An 18,403-nucleotide genomic window follows, 5' to 3' on the forward strand; every position below is an offset into this window, starting at 1 on the left:
ATCTGTCCTAAAGGTTGATATCAGAACATCTTTCAGGAGAGTGAACCTTCACAAGGAGCCAGGCTGCAATGGTATATCTATTAGGGCACTGAAAACCTGGAATGTTCAAGGGCATCTTCAATCTTTCACAGCTGCAGTCTGAGTTTTGGTCAGTCGTCAAGGGGGTGTCAACCATACCAGTGGCTGAGAACAGCACGTGAGCAGCCTTAGTGACAGCCTGGTAGCACTCACATCTACTATGATGAAGTGCTCTGAGAGGTTGATGATGGTTAGAATGAACTTTTGTCTGAACAAGAACCTGGACACGCTGCAGGTTGCCTTCCACCACGATAGATCTGCAGTGGATACATTCTCACTGGCTCTTCATTCAGCTTTAGGCCACATGAATAACAGCAATACCCACGTCAGGCTGTTGTTTATTTTTTAATGGACTACTGTTCAACACTATTATCCCCTCAGTACTAATGAAGAAGTTTCAAAAGCTGGGCCTTTGTTTCTCCCTCTGCAACTGAATCCTTGACTTCCTCATCGGAAGACCAAAGTCGGTGTGGATTGGAAATAACATCTCCTCAGAAGCAGTCAGCACAGGTGCACGGCAAGGATGTGTAGTTAGCCCACTGCTCCACTCTCTCTACATCAGGGGTTCCCAACTCTTTTTATGCCATGGACTCCTACCAATAACCAAGAGGTCCGTGGACCCCAGATTGGGAACCCCTGCTCTACACCCATGACTGTGTGGCTAAATACAGATTAACTGCCATCTGTGTTTAGGAGAGTTAATGGCGCCCAACAGCGACTCCTTTGCTTGCATTTTTGGAAACAGCTTTAATTCCATCTTTAATATCTCTATTTTTCTCTTTCAGGGTTCTTTTGAAGAGCCTGACCTGGAGTTGCATGGTGATGTGATTCTTTGTGGGAATGGGTCCCGCTCTCAGGGTTCCATAACTGGCCATTGTTTGGCATGCCAAAGGCTCGGCCTAAGAGTCTGGCTCGGATTCGGAAGCCTGGGATCTCGGGGCTCTGGAGATGGGCAGATCGAGGGTTGGTGTCACGATAGGAGACCCGTATGTCATCGGGGGAGTCAGGATATCTGCTGTGTGCCTGGAGACCCAAGATCTTTGTGATCTTCAGGCACAGTTCTCAAAAAAAACGACATTATGGACTTTTAACATCATAAACCAGCAAGTTGTTTGTTATGTCTCCCGGCTTGCTGGGAAAATAGAGACACCTCTTTCTCCCTTATTAGGAGATGTGGTATATTAGTTACTGGGTGAAATGCGAAGTCTTTGGGATAACAGCAAGTCTGTGTCTCTGCTGTTGCTTTGCTCATACTTGAGTGCTCGGTGGCGGTGCCAATGCTTTTTTTTGCTGGTGGGGGAGGGGGGATTTTTGCTCACTGCTGCTTATGCACGGGAGGAGGGAGCTGGGGAGGACTTTTAGGGTTCTAACATTTAATTGTCGTTCATTCTTTGGAGGCACTCCTCTGTTTTTTGTGGATGTTTGTGAAGCAAAAGCATTTCAGGATGTATATTCTATGCATTTCTCTGACATTAAATTGTACCTTTGAACCTTTGAAATTTGCCAATGATACAACTGTTGTTGGCAGAATCTGAGGTGACAAGGAGGCATACAGGAATGTGACAGTTCAGCTGATTTGAGTGGTTTCACAACGACAACCCTGCATTCAATATCCGTAAGACCAAGGAATTGATCCTGGACTTCAGTAAGGGGAAATCAGGAGTACCCATCAGTCCATATCAAGTCATCAAGGGATTAGCAGAGGACAGGATGAGCAGTTTCATGTTCCTGGGTGTCAATATCTCTAAAGATCTATCCAGGACCCAATCTATTCATGGAATTACGCAGGCGGCACTCCAGGGGCTGTATTTGTTTGGAGTTTGAGGAGATTTGGTAAGTCACCAAAGGCTCAAGTAAGTTTCTACAGATGTACCGTGCAGAGTATACTAACTGGTTGTATTACCATCTGCCTTCTAACTGGTTGCATTGCCAAGGCACAGGATCAGGGGAAAAAAAAGCTGCAGAGTTTTAAACTCAGCCAGCTCCGTCATAGGCAGTAGCCTCCACACCGTCAAGGACATCTTCAAAACGTGCTGCCTCAAAAGGATGGCATCCATCATTAAGGACCCTCACTACCCAGGAAATGCCTTCTTTGCATTACTACCATCTGGAAGGAAGTTCTGGAGCCTGAAGGTATACTCAACGCTTTAGAAACAGCTGCTTCCCCTCCACCATCAGAGGTCCATGAAGAAGAGAAGATGGCGGCACGACGCAGTGCGCAGCGGCCACTCCAGAATGAATATCTGTTATTCGTTAAGTAGGATGCCGTGCACAATCCTGATTTGATGGAGACGGATGTGAGAAGCACGGAGGAACACCTGGTGAAACTTCTGAAATGCCTGTTTTGCTGCCGCTGCTACTGTGCAATCCAGAATCTCCAGAGGATAAGGCCCCGAATCCTCGGCTTTGCCTGTTGCTTGGCGGCCGGGGCCAGGGTCGAAGCGCTCAGCAGAGATGGTGCTCGGTGTCGGAGGGCTGGTTGGAGGCTCGAAGTTTTCGGGCGGACTCAGAGTCGGCTGTGGTGCTTCCAGGGTGCTCGGTGTCGGAGGGCTGGTTGGAGGCTCGAAGTTTTCGGGCGGACTCAGAGTCGGCTGTGGTGCTTCCAGGGTGCTGCATCGGCAAGTTTGCGGCGCTGGAGGTTCATGGCAGGGAGACTTTTTCTTCCTTCTACCATCTGCATGGGGCTATCGGGACTTTAAGACTTTTTTTTTTACTGTGCCCATGGTCTGCTCTTCATCAAATTACGGTATTGCTTTGCACTGTTATAACTATATGTAATAATTATGTGGTTTTTGTCAGTTTTAGTCTTGGTCTGTCTTGTATTTCTGTGATATCATACCAGAGGAACATTGTTTCATTTCTTAATGCATGCATTACTAAATGACAATAAACGAGGATAGAGTGTCCTCATAATCTGAAATACCTCAGTATTTTTCAAACAAGAGAAAATCTGCAGATGCTGGAAATCCAAGCAACACACACAAAATGCTGGAGGAACTCAGCAGCCTGGCCTGCTAAAGGATATCTGCCCTAAAACGTTCACTGTACTGGTTCCATAGATGCTGCCTGACTTGTTGAGTTCCTCCAGCATTTTTTCTGTGTTACTCACTATTTTGCTCTACTTTTTTTGTATTTCTCATTGTGAATTATTGCTTTTTTATGTATTGCTCTGTATTGCTGCCACAAAACAACAAATTTTATGACATATGTCAGTGATCAAATTAAAAAAAAAACCTGATTCTGATCATGAATTGATGGGTATGCGTGGTGTGCTTTCACTTTACCTCAGTACACATGATAAAGGGGTTGACTACACTCACTTGCCCATCCATTGAGTTGCTCCCACAACCAATGGTCTCACTTCAAGGACCTTTTATTTTGTTATCTCATGTTCTTGTTATTTATTGCTATTGATTTATATTTGCATTTCCACAATTTGTTCTCTTCTGCACTCTAGTTGATCTTTTATTGATCCTGTTATAGTTACTATTATATAGATTTGCTGAGTATGCCCACAGGGTTATATATGGTGACATATATGTACTTTGATGATAAAACTTACTTTGTACTTTGAAATGCTGTATGACAGTAAATGATTCCTCATAATATTTTAAAACCATTTCCATTTAATTAAAATCAGGTTACTCACAGCTCCAGGTATTCAAAAAGCATATTTTTGTTATGTATCTACTTTCAGCTATATTTAATCAAACAATACTTGATGTCTGTCTTTAAATTCAAGAAATATATTTTGATGGAAGGAGGGAAAAGGCTTATTTGCATTTCAAAAGGCGCTCTGTTTAGACTAATGCATATAAGATCTGGTACTTATGACAACACAACAAAATTTGATTAGAATCTTGAAGCATAACACCAGCAAAATAGTGAAAATTTGAGCAGCTTATGCCAAAAGTTGATAATGTTTCAGATCAATGACATTGCTTTAAAACTGGAAAAGTGTTAGAATTTAGAGATGGAAAAGAGTAAGCAGTCAACAATTCAGGCTGAGACCCTTCATGATGAAGGGTGTTGGCCTGAAACATTGACTATTTACTGCTTTCCATTGATGCTGCCTGGCCTGCTGAGTTCCTCCAGCATTTTGTGTGTGTGTTGCTTTGGATTTCCAGCATCTTCAGATTTTCTCATGTTTGAGAAATTAGATGAATGGGTTAAAGAGAACTAAAAGGTCAGTTGAGAGTTTGAATGATTCACATGGAGAAGCCATATTGAAGCTGGTTAACACCAGAATATGTGTTTGAGAGACGTGAAAATAGGAAGAGACAAATGAAATCTAAAATTACCGAAAGTGAATGGTTGCAATTTAAAACAAGGTATATATTGGAAGTGTGAGATATAAGACTGCAGCATATAATTTTCAGATTTTTATAATTTAATTGTTTTATCTGGAATATTAAACCATGTTCCATCTGAAGATGTGCAGTTCTTTTGCTTCTTGAGCTTAAGTCTGAGCTTGTTGGAATTTGTGTAGTAGGCTAAAGGCAGTGGGCAGAGAGGAAGGAGAATGTAGAAATAAAATGCCATGAAACTAAAAGTTTGGATTGACCAATGTGAACTTTAACAAAGGTTTTCATCCAAGGGATTATCTAATATAGGTGTACTTTTCCCTATGTGAAAGAGCACACATTATGAGCAATCTATTAGAAGTGAATTCCAGCTTCATCCTAGAAAGTGTTGCTTTCTCAAAAGGAGATTGCAAATGTGCAGTTCCAACCATTCCTTCTATAATCATAGCATGAAAATAACTAATAGTGTGCATCTAAAGTACTTTCCACCATAGTTTTGTCTTTTAAAGAGGGATTTTTATGCTGATTTAATATTCATTTTGGACCAAGAAAAAATGGTTAAGAAGAGTTTTAATTATTGGAACTCATGCACAGTATGAATGGTTATTAAAATATGCAGCATTTAGAGAAAATTTGTTTTTCATGAGATGTAACTTACTGATGGATTATTTGTGTCTGCAGTTGTTTGCAACAGACATTGTGAAAATGGAGGTGAATGCATCTCTCCAGATGTCTGCCAGTGCAGATCAGGCTGGAATGGTCCCACATGTAATACGGGTAAGATATAGTGTTATTAATTCCATTAATGTTTCCCAATTTGCATCTCATTTTGTTTCCAGTTATATTTCCCAAACGTTCCAGTGCTTTTCAGCTGATGATATGCATGGATCCAGCTGTACTCTATTTGCACAACCGTCTACTTAAGACAGAAACCAATGGAACTAACGATAGAATTACAAACTTGATTCTGATAAATGGATCCATATTACAGTTTGAGTGCTGTAAGCTTGAAACTTCATTTAAACCAGACCTTTCATTAATTGTTGGGATATATTCAGCACAATCACCTACAAAGTGCTGAATGATTTTCTGCTGAAGTTTCATGAATTTTCAACTATATAAATTAGAAATTTAATCAGTTTAGTCTTATATTAATATGAACAAAAATATAGAGTAAAAGAAAGGCAAGAATGGATATTGGTCAGCTGGAAAATGATGCTGGAGAAGTAATGGGCACAAAGGAATAGTGGATGAACTGAATAATTATTTTACTTCAGTCTTCGCTATACAACAACAACATGCCAGAAATAATTCAACAGAGCTGGGTTGTGTGTGTGTGGTTTTTGGGGGGGGGGGGGGCGGGGGGGCAGGGCAGTGGTGGTACAGGGGAGGGAGTGCAACAGTGAGGAGTGTAGTCATAATTACTAAGGAGTAGGTGTTTGGGAAGCTGAAATGTCTGAAGGTAGATAAGGTCTGGATTAGGTGGACTGCAGCCAGGGTTCTGAAATAAGTATCTGAAGAGATTGTGGAGGCAATAGTAATGATTTTTCAAGAATTAGTAAATTTTGAAATAGTTCCTGAGAAATACAATATCACAAATTCCGCTCTACTCTTTGAGGGTGTACTGTGGAGACAAAAGCCAGGAAATTATAGATCAGTCAGCCTGATTTCAGTGGCTGGCATGATGTTAGGAGTCTATTATTGAGGCACGTGATAAAGTAGGCTGAATTCAGCATAGTTTCCCTGAGGGGAAATCTTGCCTGACAAATCAGTTGGAGTTCTTTAAGGAACTAACAGGTAGGATAGACAAAGGAAAGTTAGTGGACTTTATTTATTTGGATCTTCAGAAGTGGACCAAGTTTTGACAAAGTACTACATATGATCTTGCAAGGTAAATGTCCAGAGTATTACAGGGAAGTACTAGCATGAATAGAAGATTGGCTGACTGTAAGAAAGCAAAGGGCTGGAGTAAAGGGGGCCTTTCTGGTTGGCTGCTGATGACTAATGGTGTTACGTAAGGGTTGATTTTAGGTCCGCTACTTTTCACATTATATGTCAATGATCTGGCTGACTGAATTGATAGCTTTCTAGCCAGGTTTGTGGATGAAACAAAACTAGTTGGAGGGGCAGGTAGTGTTAAGGGAGCAAGGAGTCTGCGGAGCAACTTGGATCAAGTAGGAGAATGGGTAAAGAAGTGGAAGATGGGATAGTATGGGGAAATGTATAGTTATGCAAGTGGTAGAAAGAATAAAGGAGTAGACTATTTTCTAAATGGGCAGTGTATTTAGAAATTGGAGGTGCAGAGAGACTTGGAAGTCATAGTGCAGGAATCCCTTTAGTTTAGCTTGCAGGTTGAGTTGGTAGTAAAGAAACAAATACAATGTTAGGATTCATTTTGAGAGGACTAAGATATAAAAAGATGTAATGCTGAGGCCTTACATCACTGCATTTGGAGTATTTTGATCAGTTTTGGGCCTCATATTTAAGAAAGAATGTGCTGCCATTGCAGAGTTTGCGAGGAGGTCCATGAGAATGATATCGGGAATAAAATGGTTGACGTATGAGGAGGGCTTGATTATTCTGGGCTTGTATTCACTGGAGTTCAAAAAAAAAAGAGGGGTAATCTCATTGTACCCGAGCAAATATTGAAAGGCCTGGATAGAAGAGGATGGGAGAGTGAAAACCAAAGGGCACAGCCTCAGAATAGAAGGATATCCCTTTAGAACAGAGATTAGGAGTTATTTCTTTAGCTAGGATGTGTGAATCTGGGGAATTTATCGCCACAGATGGCTGTGAAGTCCAAGTTCTTGGGTACGTTTAAAGCAAATATTGAAAGGTTCTTAATTAATAAGCTCATCGAAGGTTACGGGGAGAAGGAAGGAGAATTGAGTTGAGGGAGGTCATAATTCAGCCACGATGGAATGATTGGCGGAGCTGATTCCATGAGCTGCAAAATAATCAGCCATGATCAAATGGGGGAGAAGACTCAATAAGCCAAGTAGCCAAATTCTGCTCCAATGTGCTGTGGTCTCATGCTTTACTATTAAAGGCTATGTATAGCTATGGAGACAGCTTTTGCTCAAATTATTCCCAATAATGGAAAATCCTTCAGATCTTTCAGCTCTCTAAGTACCTTCTCCTTTAGTAGAAGTGAATATACTCACTTCTGCCCCACCATCATCTCTGTGAATTTCTGGAATGTTTTTCTTGGGCAGTGAAGACTGATGCAAAATACCTATTTGCCTGCCATTTCTTTGTTCCCCATTACTCTCCAGTGTTATTTTTCACCGGTCTGATGTCCACTACTGTCTCTCTTTTACTCTTTGTATAGTCACAGAAAACAGGATGTATGAATAAAAAAAAGGAGGTCTAGTGCATTACTTTATTGAAAGTATCATGAAATCCATACAATCATCATTGGTGTGAAATCAGAAGTCCAGTATTCTTACTAATCATATCCTTTAACTTCAAGCACCATGAAAAATTAATGTGTATATTTTGATACTGCCATCACCATTTTATCTTATCGTGATTTTATCTTTCCCCTGCCTGCCTCTCTCTTTGAATTTCAAAAGCTGTTTGCAGTCCCGTTTGCCTCAATGGTGGAACATGTATCAAACCCAACCACTGCATGTGTCCACATGGATTTTTTGGATCACAGTGCCAAAATGGTAATGTTTTAAAAACTCATTACTCATTCTGTATATTGATATTAAAGCATGATTTATAAAGCTACCGTAACCCTCTCACCAGGCTTGTATACAAACTTGTCTCGTTAGCTACTCCGCTAAAAGCCATGGGACACAGCGGTGCAAAGGCCACCTTTCATAAACAATATCTGTATAGCGTCGGTGTGATTTGGGGTTCAACTAAACAGGGACGTCGTGATGTTCTGATTAAGGAAACCTCAGTCTGAGTGAATGCTGTGTAAATATACCCACACACAATTATCAGTCAGCATGAAGTAACAGATCGTACACTGCATACAATTATAAAGAATGTATATTTACCAATTTCAGCTTTTCCAAGCAGTTATTAAAAGAAAGAAAAGAATGGAAAAAAAGGACCCATTTCATTTAGACCAGTCTAAATGTACACATGACCATTGGAGCACATCTCGCGGTGCCAAGCTCACAAGCTGTGCAAAAGCACCTGTCACAGTCTGAGCTTCCACTGAAGTCAATCTCGAATAATCTCTCTCTCCCGCCCTCCCCCTCTCCCCTTCCCCCCTCCTCCCCCCCTCACTCTCCCCACCCCCTCTCATATTGACCATCCTTCTTGGAGCCATTCATCTGCACTAAGCACTTCTTGAAACGGGACTCTCCTCCCACAGCATTCTGCAGCATCTTCCCTTTTATGCTGCTCTGCAGCTCCCACAAGAAAGAACCTAAACTACTGATCATCACAAACCTCTCTCCACCCCACTCTCTCCAGACCCCACCAACCCGATAGCCTGACACAACATTCCTAAGTTGAACTGCAGCGCTTCTTATCTTTAGCCGAAATCAGAACATTCTACCAGCTGAACACACCGCTTTTGCAGAAATCTAATGAAATGAAATACCTGCAGCATAGCAATTGAAATCATAACACGGCATTATACTACTCTAATCTATAATATATAACTTAACTATTTTGTTAAAATGAGGATGTCATGAACAGAGCAAACACAAAAAGAGAAATAATGTATGAGATCATGAAAAGGCAACGTAACTTCATTGGACATGTGATTAGGAAAGAGGAGTTAGAATGCACGGTAATTATGGGAAAGATTGAAGGGAAGAAAGCAAGAGGAAGACAAAGACAAATGATGATGGAAACAGCAGCCAGTGAACTGGAAATCAATACCAATGAATTGATCCACTGGACCCGAAACAGGAGTGCGTGGGCCATGGCAGTCAGAGCTCAAACTGGGCTCGGCCCCTGATGATGGTGATGATGATGATGTTTATTTTGTTAAGTGTGAAAGGGAGATGAGATGAGTGCATGTGCATCTAAACTAGACAGAAATGTCAGTAACTTAATTAACAGACCAAGAATTATTAAGTGCAAACAAAAAAAAAGATTCTGCCCAAAAGTAAAACAAGTATTTGCATCAATGATTAGACTTCCAAAGCTGAGTTCAAAGCAATATTGGCACATTTTGTCATTAGCTATGTTTTCATATAAAAGGGCTGCTGTAACATAATGCTTATGTAAATCTGCTAATGGCATCATATTTTTGGGCTAATGATCCAAACGTTTCAAATCCCACCATGGCAGCTGGGATATTTAAATTTGACTAATTGCGCGAAACTGGAATAAAAAAGTAGAATCAATAACCATGACCACAAAACTGCATGAAAATGGCTCTATTTCCCAACATCTTTTAAGGAAAGTAAATATGTTGGTCATTCATGGCCAAAGCACAACTTCATGTAATTGACTATTAGATGCCTTTGTCATGTTAAACTTCTGCCTCCATACTACATTTTGGTTTAAAGCAGCAGGATGTGTGCTTGAAATGGGCATATCATAATGGGTTTTGGAAAAATAAGTTTATTACCAATTCAATTAACCCCTCAGATTTGACCATCTGGTGCAGAGTGGCGGAGTCTTCATGCTAAAGACAGCCTGAACCATGTTTGTTAATTTATCTACAGAATGTAGCAAAGCCAGCATTTATTGTTCATCCTTCATGATATTTGGGGGGATTGTTTCAAGTGCCGTAAAACCAGGGGGACAAAAGTAATATACTGTTTTAAATGTAGGAACATTTGAAAGGATATATTGTAGATCATGAAAAGGCAACGTAACTTCATTGGACATGTGATTGGGAAAGAGGAGTTAGAATGCACAATAATTATGGGAAAGATTGAAGGGAAGAAAGCAAGAGGAAGACAAAGACAAATGATGGAGACAGCAGCCAGAGAACTGGAAATGAATACCAATGAATTGATCTACTTGACCCGAAACAGCAGTGTGTGGGCCATGGCAGTCAAAGCTCAAAATGGGCGTGGCACCCGATGATGATGATACTGTGTGTATATATATATATATATATATATATATATATATATATTTAAATATTGCAGTTTCTGTTTTGCTATTCTGTTTTTGCTGAAGTTTCTTTTGCAGTGTTCTTGCATATAGTCTTGGCAATGTTGAAGAATGGCGATATACTTCCTAGTCAGAATGGTGTGGGGTTTACAGAAGAACTGGCAGGAGGTGGTATTCTAGTGCAGCAGCTAGTCCGTAAGACCACAAGACATGGGAGCAGAACTGGGTGGTCCAGCCCATCGAGTATGGTCCACCATTCCATCACGGCAGATTTATTACCCCTCTCAACCCCCTTTTGCTGCCTTCTCGCTGTAACCTTTAATGTCCTTACTAATCAAGAACCTAACTACTTCCACCTTAAATATACCCAATGACTTGACCTCCACAGCAGTTTGTGGCAATGAATTCACCACCCTCTGGCTAAAAAGAATCCTCCTCCTCTCTGTCTTCAAGGGAAGCTGAAGTCAAATATATCGGTATTACAGCAGTGGAGTAAAGTAAATTACAGAGACATGAGAGAGAAATTGTCAGAATTGATTGGAAAAGAATACTGGCAGTGATGAAGGCAGAGCAGCAATGTCTGGAATTTCTGGAAACAATTCGGAAGGCACAGGATATATATATAATATATCCCAAAGGGGAGGAAGTATTCTGAAGGAAAGATGACACAATGTTGGCTAACAAGAGAGTCAAAGCCAACATAAAAGCCAATGCGAGGGCATTTAATAGAGCAAAAATTAGTGTGGTGGTAAAGGATTTGGGAAGCTTTTAAAAACCAACAAAAGGCAACTGAAAAAGTCATTAAGAAGGAAAAGATGGAATATGAAAGTAAGCTAGCCAATAATACTGAAGAAGATACTGAAAGTTTCTTCAGATACATAAAGTATAAAAGAGAGGCAAGAGTGGATAGCGGGCCCCTGGAAAGCGTTGCTGGAGAGGTAGTAATGTGAAATGACAAAATGGCAGATGAACCGAATAAGAACTTTGCATCAGTCTTCACTGTGGAAAACACTAGCAGTATAGTGGAAGCTCCAGATGTCGGGAATCATGAAGTGTGTGAAATTACCATAACTAGTGAGAAGGTTGTTGGGAAACTGAAAGGTCTGAAAGTAGCTAAGTCACCTGGATCTGATGGAGTCACCACAGTGTTTTGAAAGAGGTGGCTGAAGAGATTGTGGAGGCATTAGTAACAGTCTTTCTAGAATCACAAGTTTCTGGAATGGTTCTGGAAGACTGGAAAGTTGCAAGTGTCACTCCACTCTTCAAGAAGAGAGAAAGATAAAAGGAAGGAAACTATAGCCCAGTTAGTCAGACCTCAGTGTTTGGGACGATGTTTCCCATGATGGGAGAGGCTAAGACCAGCGGGCACAGCCTCAGAATAGAAGGATGTCCTTTTAGAATGGAGGTAAGGAGAAGTTTCATCAGCCAGAGAGTAGTGAATCTGTGCAATTCATTGCTCCAGGCAGCTGTGGAGGCCAATTCTTTATGTACACTTCAGACAGCGATTGATCAATTCTTGATTGGTCAGGGCATGAATGGATTTTGGAGGGGAAGGCAGCACATTGGGGCTGAAAGGAATACTGGATCAGCCATGATGAAATGGCAGAGCAGGCTCAATGGGCCAAATGGCCAAATTCTATTCCTATAGCTTATATCTATCCTTCTATTTTTAGGCTGTGCCCTCTGGTCTATACTCCCCCAATATAGGAAACATCCACTTTATCTAGGCCTTTCAAAATGTGGTAGGTTTCAATTCTTCTAAATTACAGTGAGTACAGACCCAAAGCCATTAAACACTCCTCATACGTTAACCCTTTCATTCCCAAATGATTCTAGTGAACCCCCTGTGCACACCAGCATGTGTGTTCTTAGATAAATAAAGGGCTATGGGTAACCCTAGGTAATTTCTATACTAAGTACATGTTCAGCACAGCATTGTGGACCGAAATGCCTGTATTGTGCTGTAAGTTTTCTGTGTTTCTATAATGGGCCCAAAACAGATCACAATACTTCAAGTGAAATCTCAGCATTACATTTTTGCTTTATAATTCTAGTCCTCTTAAAATGAATGCCAACATTGCATTTGCCTTCCTTACCACCAACTTGAGGTGCAAGTTAACCTTTCAGGAATCCTGCACGAGAACTCCCAAGTCCCTTTGCACCTTTGATTTCTGAATTTGCTCCCCATTTATAAAATAGTCTATGTCTGGATGGTGTTAGATGGTACAGATCACTGATTTTGGTGACATTACTAAGAAACATTTACACAGTATGATGGTGATAGAGCAAATATTTAGTGGGTAGATCAGTTGCATAGCATTGGATTTGAACATATCCGTATGAATAGAAAGAATATCATTGCAATCTTGATTTTTGCCTGGAAACTAGCAGAAGGCATTAGTGTGTTAGGAGTTGAATCACTTGCCAAAGAATACCCATCTTCTGATCTGCTGTTGTAGCTACTTTAATTAGTTTGTTTATTTATTACAACACGGGAAGTCATTCAGCAGAAAATCACATCAGTGCCGGTCTCTAGTCCTTATTTATCTATACTGTTAGGTTTTGTAACTTCAAAACATTAAACTTATTGGAAGAAAAACAAGAGAGTCAGGAATGTAAGTCTAACTCTGTCCTTTAGGTGAGGCACACACATATCACATGGTAATGTCCTGATGTATGCAATTCATGTATTTTTACATATAACCTGTAGTGAATTATTTGAGTGTACATGAATGCTTAATCAAACAGTATTTACAATATTACTAAAATATTATTGAAGTATTAAATACACAACATTCCTCCCTGCTTAGCTTTAAATTCCATTGTCCAATTCCATTTTACTTAATTTGCTGTTTACTTCTGGTGTAAACCATATTATTTGTTAGTTTTCAAATTGTAAATCCAAGTCTATACATCCTGTGTCATGTTCATTATCAGATTTTTCATACGCAGATTAGTGCTGTTTTTGAAGATGCAACTTGACTTTTATCTTTTTCTCTTCACTGTGCCTAGCATACTCTTTATATGTGCCCTTCTTTGTTGTATTTTCCATGTTTCACCTTTAAATCTGCATTGGTCTGGTGTTTGTGAGCCCCTGCCATAATGGTAACACAATTTGTTTGGTCAGGCTAGTTTCTGTTTAGATGCTGCAATTTTGTTCACGTTTTCTTTCATTCCTGACTGCAACTCAATTGCATCTCTGTCTGCTGTTTCCATTGAAACAGCTATTTTAACTGTTCTTTTAAATACAAGTTGTACTCCAGTTAGCAACTGTTTTTGAATGCATTCTTGTAAAATTCAACAAACTAAGTGATTTCTCAGTGCATCATTTAACCCACTACTGAACTAACAATGCTGAGGCAATTTCTTCAATTCAGCCACATATGCTGAAATAGACTCCCCGTCCTTTTGATTTGCTTCAGAAAACTAAAGCATTCTGCAATCAAAAATGGCTTTGGTTCTAAATGTTCCTACAGTACTTTCACAATACCAGCAAAGCTCATTTTTGCTGGTTTGGTTGCAGCAGTTCAACTTTGAAGCAAATTGTATGCCTTTAAACCCAATACACTCAGCAAAATCGGTACTCATTTCTCATTGGCTATTTTATTTGCTTCAAAATACTGTTGAAATGGCTCAGTATACATGAGCCAGTTATCCATTGAGCCATCAAATATGTCTATCCTTCCGATGTAGCCAGCCACTTCTACTCTTTCTTTAAAATGATTATTATCACCTGGTACTCACACTTTATGACCCCGTGAATTCTTCCATTTACTGCCTTTTATTTTTAAAAGAACTTGCGTGGTGGGCTGCATATTTTTACTCTCTGTTTCTCACAGTGCTTTTGCTTTTTTTTTGTTTGAACATTTCGCTGTGGCGTGTCTGCAGTCGTCTTGGGTGCATTTTAAAAATATTTCATCACCACTGGTATGATTTGTAACTTCAAATCATTAAACTTATTGGAAGAAAAACAAGAGAGCTGGAAATGTGGATCCATCTCTGTTTTTTTACTTTAAGTGAGGGGTGCATGTATCACGTGGTAACATCATGACGTATGCAATTCGGGTAATTTTACACATAACCCAGAGTGAATTATTTAAGCAAACAAGAATGCTTAATCAAATAATATTTACAATATTACTCAAATATTACTGAAATACTAAATACACAACATATACCACTGCAACTTCTTTTCTTTCCTGTGTCTATCAAGTCCTCTTTTGGTTGTTTTGTCACTTAACCATACTATGGAGTAATTTACAGAAACCAGTGATCCTACCAATGCATTTTTGGGATGTGAGAGGAAACAGCAACCCACATAGTCATACGAAGAAAGTGCAAACTTAACACACTCAGAACCCAAGATCATGATCAAACCTTGTTCCATGGAGTTGTGAGATGGCCAGTTCAGTTAAGTTTCAAGTCATAAGTGGGAAATGAATGATGGTGGTGCAAGTCAGCATCAATGGTTATTAGAATCTCTGATTGAAGACATTTCCCGCTGGTACTTGTGTTGTTTGATTATTACTTTTTTTTAACGTGTCGCACCAGATTGTCAGTCATTCTTGTCTGGTACCTGGTGTCAGGATTAGTCTCCTTTCAGATTAACCAGGTCACAATATGAATGTTCCTGACTCGGCCCTTTTTTTTTAATGAGGCCGAGTGGTTAGCACGATACTCAACCCGGCATGGATGGAAAGTGTGTTCGGGGGGTGGCCCGACTTGGATTCGAACTTGGGAGCCTTCGCTCTGGAGTCCGGCGCTGATGCCATTGTGCCACCAGCCAGCGATTATTACTTACCACTTATCAGAATGTTTTGCTGATGGATACTGATGGCATCATTATCTAAAGAGTTATGAATGGAATTCAGCCCAGTATTAATCAGCAAACAGCCTCCTCTGGGTGACTAAACATCAGTAATGAAGCAGTTGTTATCTGCCGTGAAGAACTCTTGAGATGTTTTTATGCTTACATAATTGTCCCTAACTATGTTCCTTAGTACTAAAAACAATTCCTGCCAGTGAAGACTTTTTGCTAATTTGCTTTAAGTTTATTTCACTTTTACTGGGGACCCTCAGTGCTTCACTCAATCAAATCCTGCCGTGATTTCAAGACATACCTGGTTCATCTGTGAAACTTAATTCTTAGGGCTAAGGCTATAATTAAGTTCAGAGCCAAATAGCCCTGCCAGAACCCAAACTGGATGTGAGTATTTGGTGAGTAAGAAACAATTGTTATCATACTTGTCAGCTATTTGCACTATTTTGCTGATGATTAAGAATATTAAGGGAGGTTGGCTCACAAATAGAGGAAGTTTGGAGACAGTGTGAAAGGGAGGTTAGGCAGGTGATAGAGAAGGGATGCACTCAGTCAGATGGTTTGAGACATATCTATTTTAATGCGAGGAGTATTATGAATAAAGCGGATGAGCTTAGATCGTGGATCTTGGAGCTATGATTTTGTGGCCATTACAGAGACTTGGATGGTGCAGGGGCAGGAATGGCTACTTCAAGTGCCAGGCTTTAGATGTTTCAGAAAGGATAGGGAGGGAGGCAAAAGAGGTGGGGGCGTGGCACTGCTGATCAGAGATAGTGTCACGGCTGCAGAAAAGGAATAAGTCATTGAGGGGTTGTCTACGGAGTCTCTGTGGGTGGAAGTTAGAAACAGGAAGGGGTCAATAACTCTACTGGATATTTTTGATAGATCACCCAATAGTAACAGGGACACTGCGGAGTAGATATGGAGACAGATTCTGGAAAGGAGTAATAATAACAGGGTTGTTGTGGGAGATTTTAGTTTCCCAAATATTGATTGGCATCTCCCTAGAGTGAGGGGTTTAGATGGGGTGGAGATCATTAGGTGTGTTCAGGAAGGTTTCTTAACACAATATGTAGATAAGCCTACAAGAGGAGAGGCTGTACTTGATCTGGTATTGGGAAATGAACCTGGTCAGGTGTCAGGCCTCTCAGCGGGAGAGCATTTTGGAGATAGTGATCACAAATCTATCTCCTTCACCATAGCATTGGAGAGGGATAGAAACAGACAAGTTAGGGAAGCGTCTAATTGGAGTAAGGGGAACTATGGGGCTTTCAGGCAGGAATTTGGAAACATAAATTGGACACAGATGTTCTCAGGGAAACGTACAGAAGAAATGTGGCAAATGTTCAGGGGATATTTGCATGGGGTTCTGAGTAGGTATGTTCCAATGAGACATGGAAAGAATGGTAGGCTACAAGATCAGTGATGCACAAAGGCTATTGTAAATCTAGTCAAGAAGAAAAGAAGAGCTTACAAAAGGTTCAAAAAAACTAGGAAATGATATGAATCTAGAAGATTATAAGGCTAGCAGGAAGGAGCTTAAGAATGAAATTAGGAGAGCCAGAAGGGGCCATGAGATGGCCTTGGCGGACAGGATTATGGAAAACCCCAAGGCATTCTACCAGTATGTGAAGAGCAAGAGGATAAGATATGAGAGAATAGGACCAATCAAGTATGACAATGGAAATGTGTGTATGGAATTGGAGGAAATAGTGGAGGCACTTAATGAATACTTTGCTTCAGTATTCACACAGAAAAGGATCTTGGCAATTGTAGGGATGACTTGCAGTGGACTGAAAAGCTTGAGAATGTAGATATTAAGAAAGAGGATGTGCTGGAGCTTTTGGAAAACATCAAGTTGGGTAAGTCACCAGGACCGAATGGGATGTACCCCAGGCTACTGTGGGAAGCGAGGGATGAGATTGCTGAGCCTCTGGCAATGATCTTTGCATCATAGTGAGGAATGGAGAGGTTCCGGAGGATTGGAGGGTAGCGGATGTTGTTCTCTTTTTCAAGAAAGGGAGTAGGGATAGCTCAGGAAATTATAGGCCAGTGAGTCTTACTTTAGTGGTTGGTAAGTTGATGGAGAAATCCTAAGAGGCAGGATTTATGAACATTTGGAGAGATATAATATGATTAGGAATAGTCAACATGGCTCTGTCAAAGGTAGGTCATGCCTTATGAGCCTGATTGAATATCTTGAGGATGTGACTAAACACATTGATGAAAATAGAGCTGTAGACGTAATGTATATGGATTTTAGCAAGGCATTTGATAAGGTACCCCATGCAAGGCTTATTGAGAAAGTAAGGGGTCATGGGATACAAGGGGACATTGCTTTGTGGATCCAGAACTGGCTTGCCCACAAAAGGTAAAGTGTGGTTGTGGATGGGTCATATTCTGCATGGAGGCTGGTGACCAGTGGTGTGCCTTAGGGATCTGTTCTTGGACCCCTACTCTGTGATTTTTATAAGTGACCTGGATGAGGAAGTGGAGGGATGAGTTAGTAAATTTGCTGATGACAAAAGTTGGAGGTGTTGTGGATAGTGTGGAGGGCTGTCAGAGGTTATAACGGGACATTAATAGGATGCAAAACTGGGCTGAGAAGTGGCAGATGGAGTTCAACCCAGATAAGTGTGAGGTGGTTTATTTTGGTAGGTCAAATATGATGACAGAATATAGCATTAATGTTAAGACTCTTGGCAGTGTGGAGGATCAGAGGGATCTTGGGGTCTGAATCCATTGGACATTCAAAGGTGCTACACAGGTTGACTCTGTGATTAAGAAGGCATACGGTGCATTGGCCTTCATCAATCATGGGATTGAGTTTAAGAGCCGAGGGGTAATGGTGCAGCTATATAGGACCCTGGTCAGACCCCACTTGGAGTACTGTGCTCAATTCTAGTTGCCTCACTTTTGAAAGAACGTGGAAACCATAGAAAGGGTGCAGAGGAGATTTACAAGGATGTTGCCTGGATTGGGGAGCATGCCTTATGAGAATAGGTTGAGTGAACTTGTCCTTTTCTCCTTGGAGTGACGGAAGATGAGAGGTGACTTGATAGAGGTGTACAAGATAATGAGAGGCATTGATTGTGTGGATAGTCAGAGGTTCTTTCCCCAAGGCTGAAATGGCTAGCATGAGAGGGCACATTTTTAAGGTGCT

At 40.6% G+C, this 18,403-nt stretch overlaps 1 protein-coding gene across 1 annotated transcript in view; it reads left to right on the forward strand.

The window, feature by feature from the left end:
* The window catches only part of vwde (von Willebrand factor D and EGF domains), a 241,087-nt gene that overhangs the window by 209,284 nt on the left and 13,400 nt on the right, over positions 1 to 18,403 (forward strand). The window contains exons 26-27 of the mRNA XM_072251981.1: positions 5,064 to 5,159; positions 7,958 to 8,053. Coding sequence (XP_072108082.1) covers positions 5,064 to 5,159; positions 7,958 to 8,053 — 192 coding nt within the window. The remainder of the gene's footprint in view (positions 1 to 5,063; positions 5,160 to 7,957; positions 8,054 to 18,403) is intronic.

This window comes from Mobula birostris, chromosome 3, assembly GCF_030028105.1.
Source record: "Mobula birostris isolate sMobBir1 chromosome 3, sMobBir1.hap1, whole genome shotgun sequence".
In the NCBI taxonomy this organism is placed as follows: Eukaryota; Metazoa; Chordata; class Chondrichthyes; order Myliobatiformes; family Myliobatidae; genus Mobula; species Mobula birostris.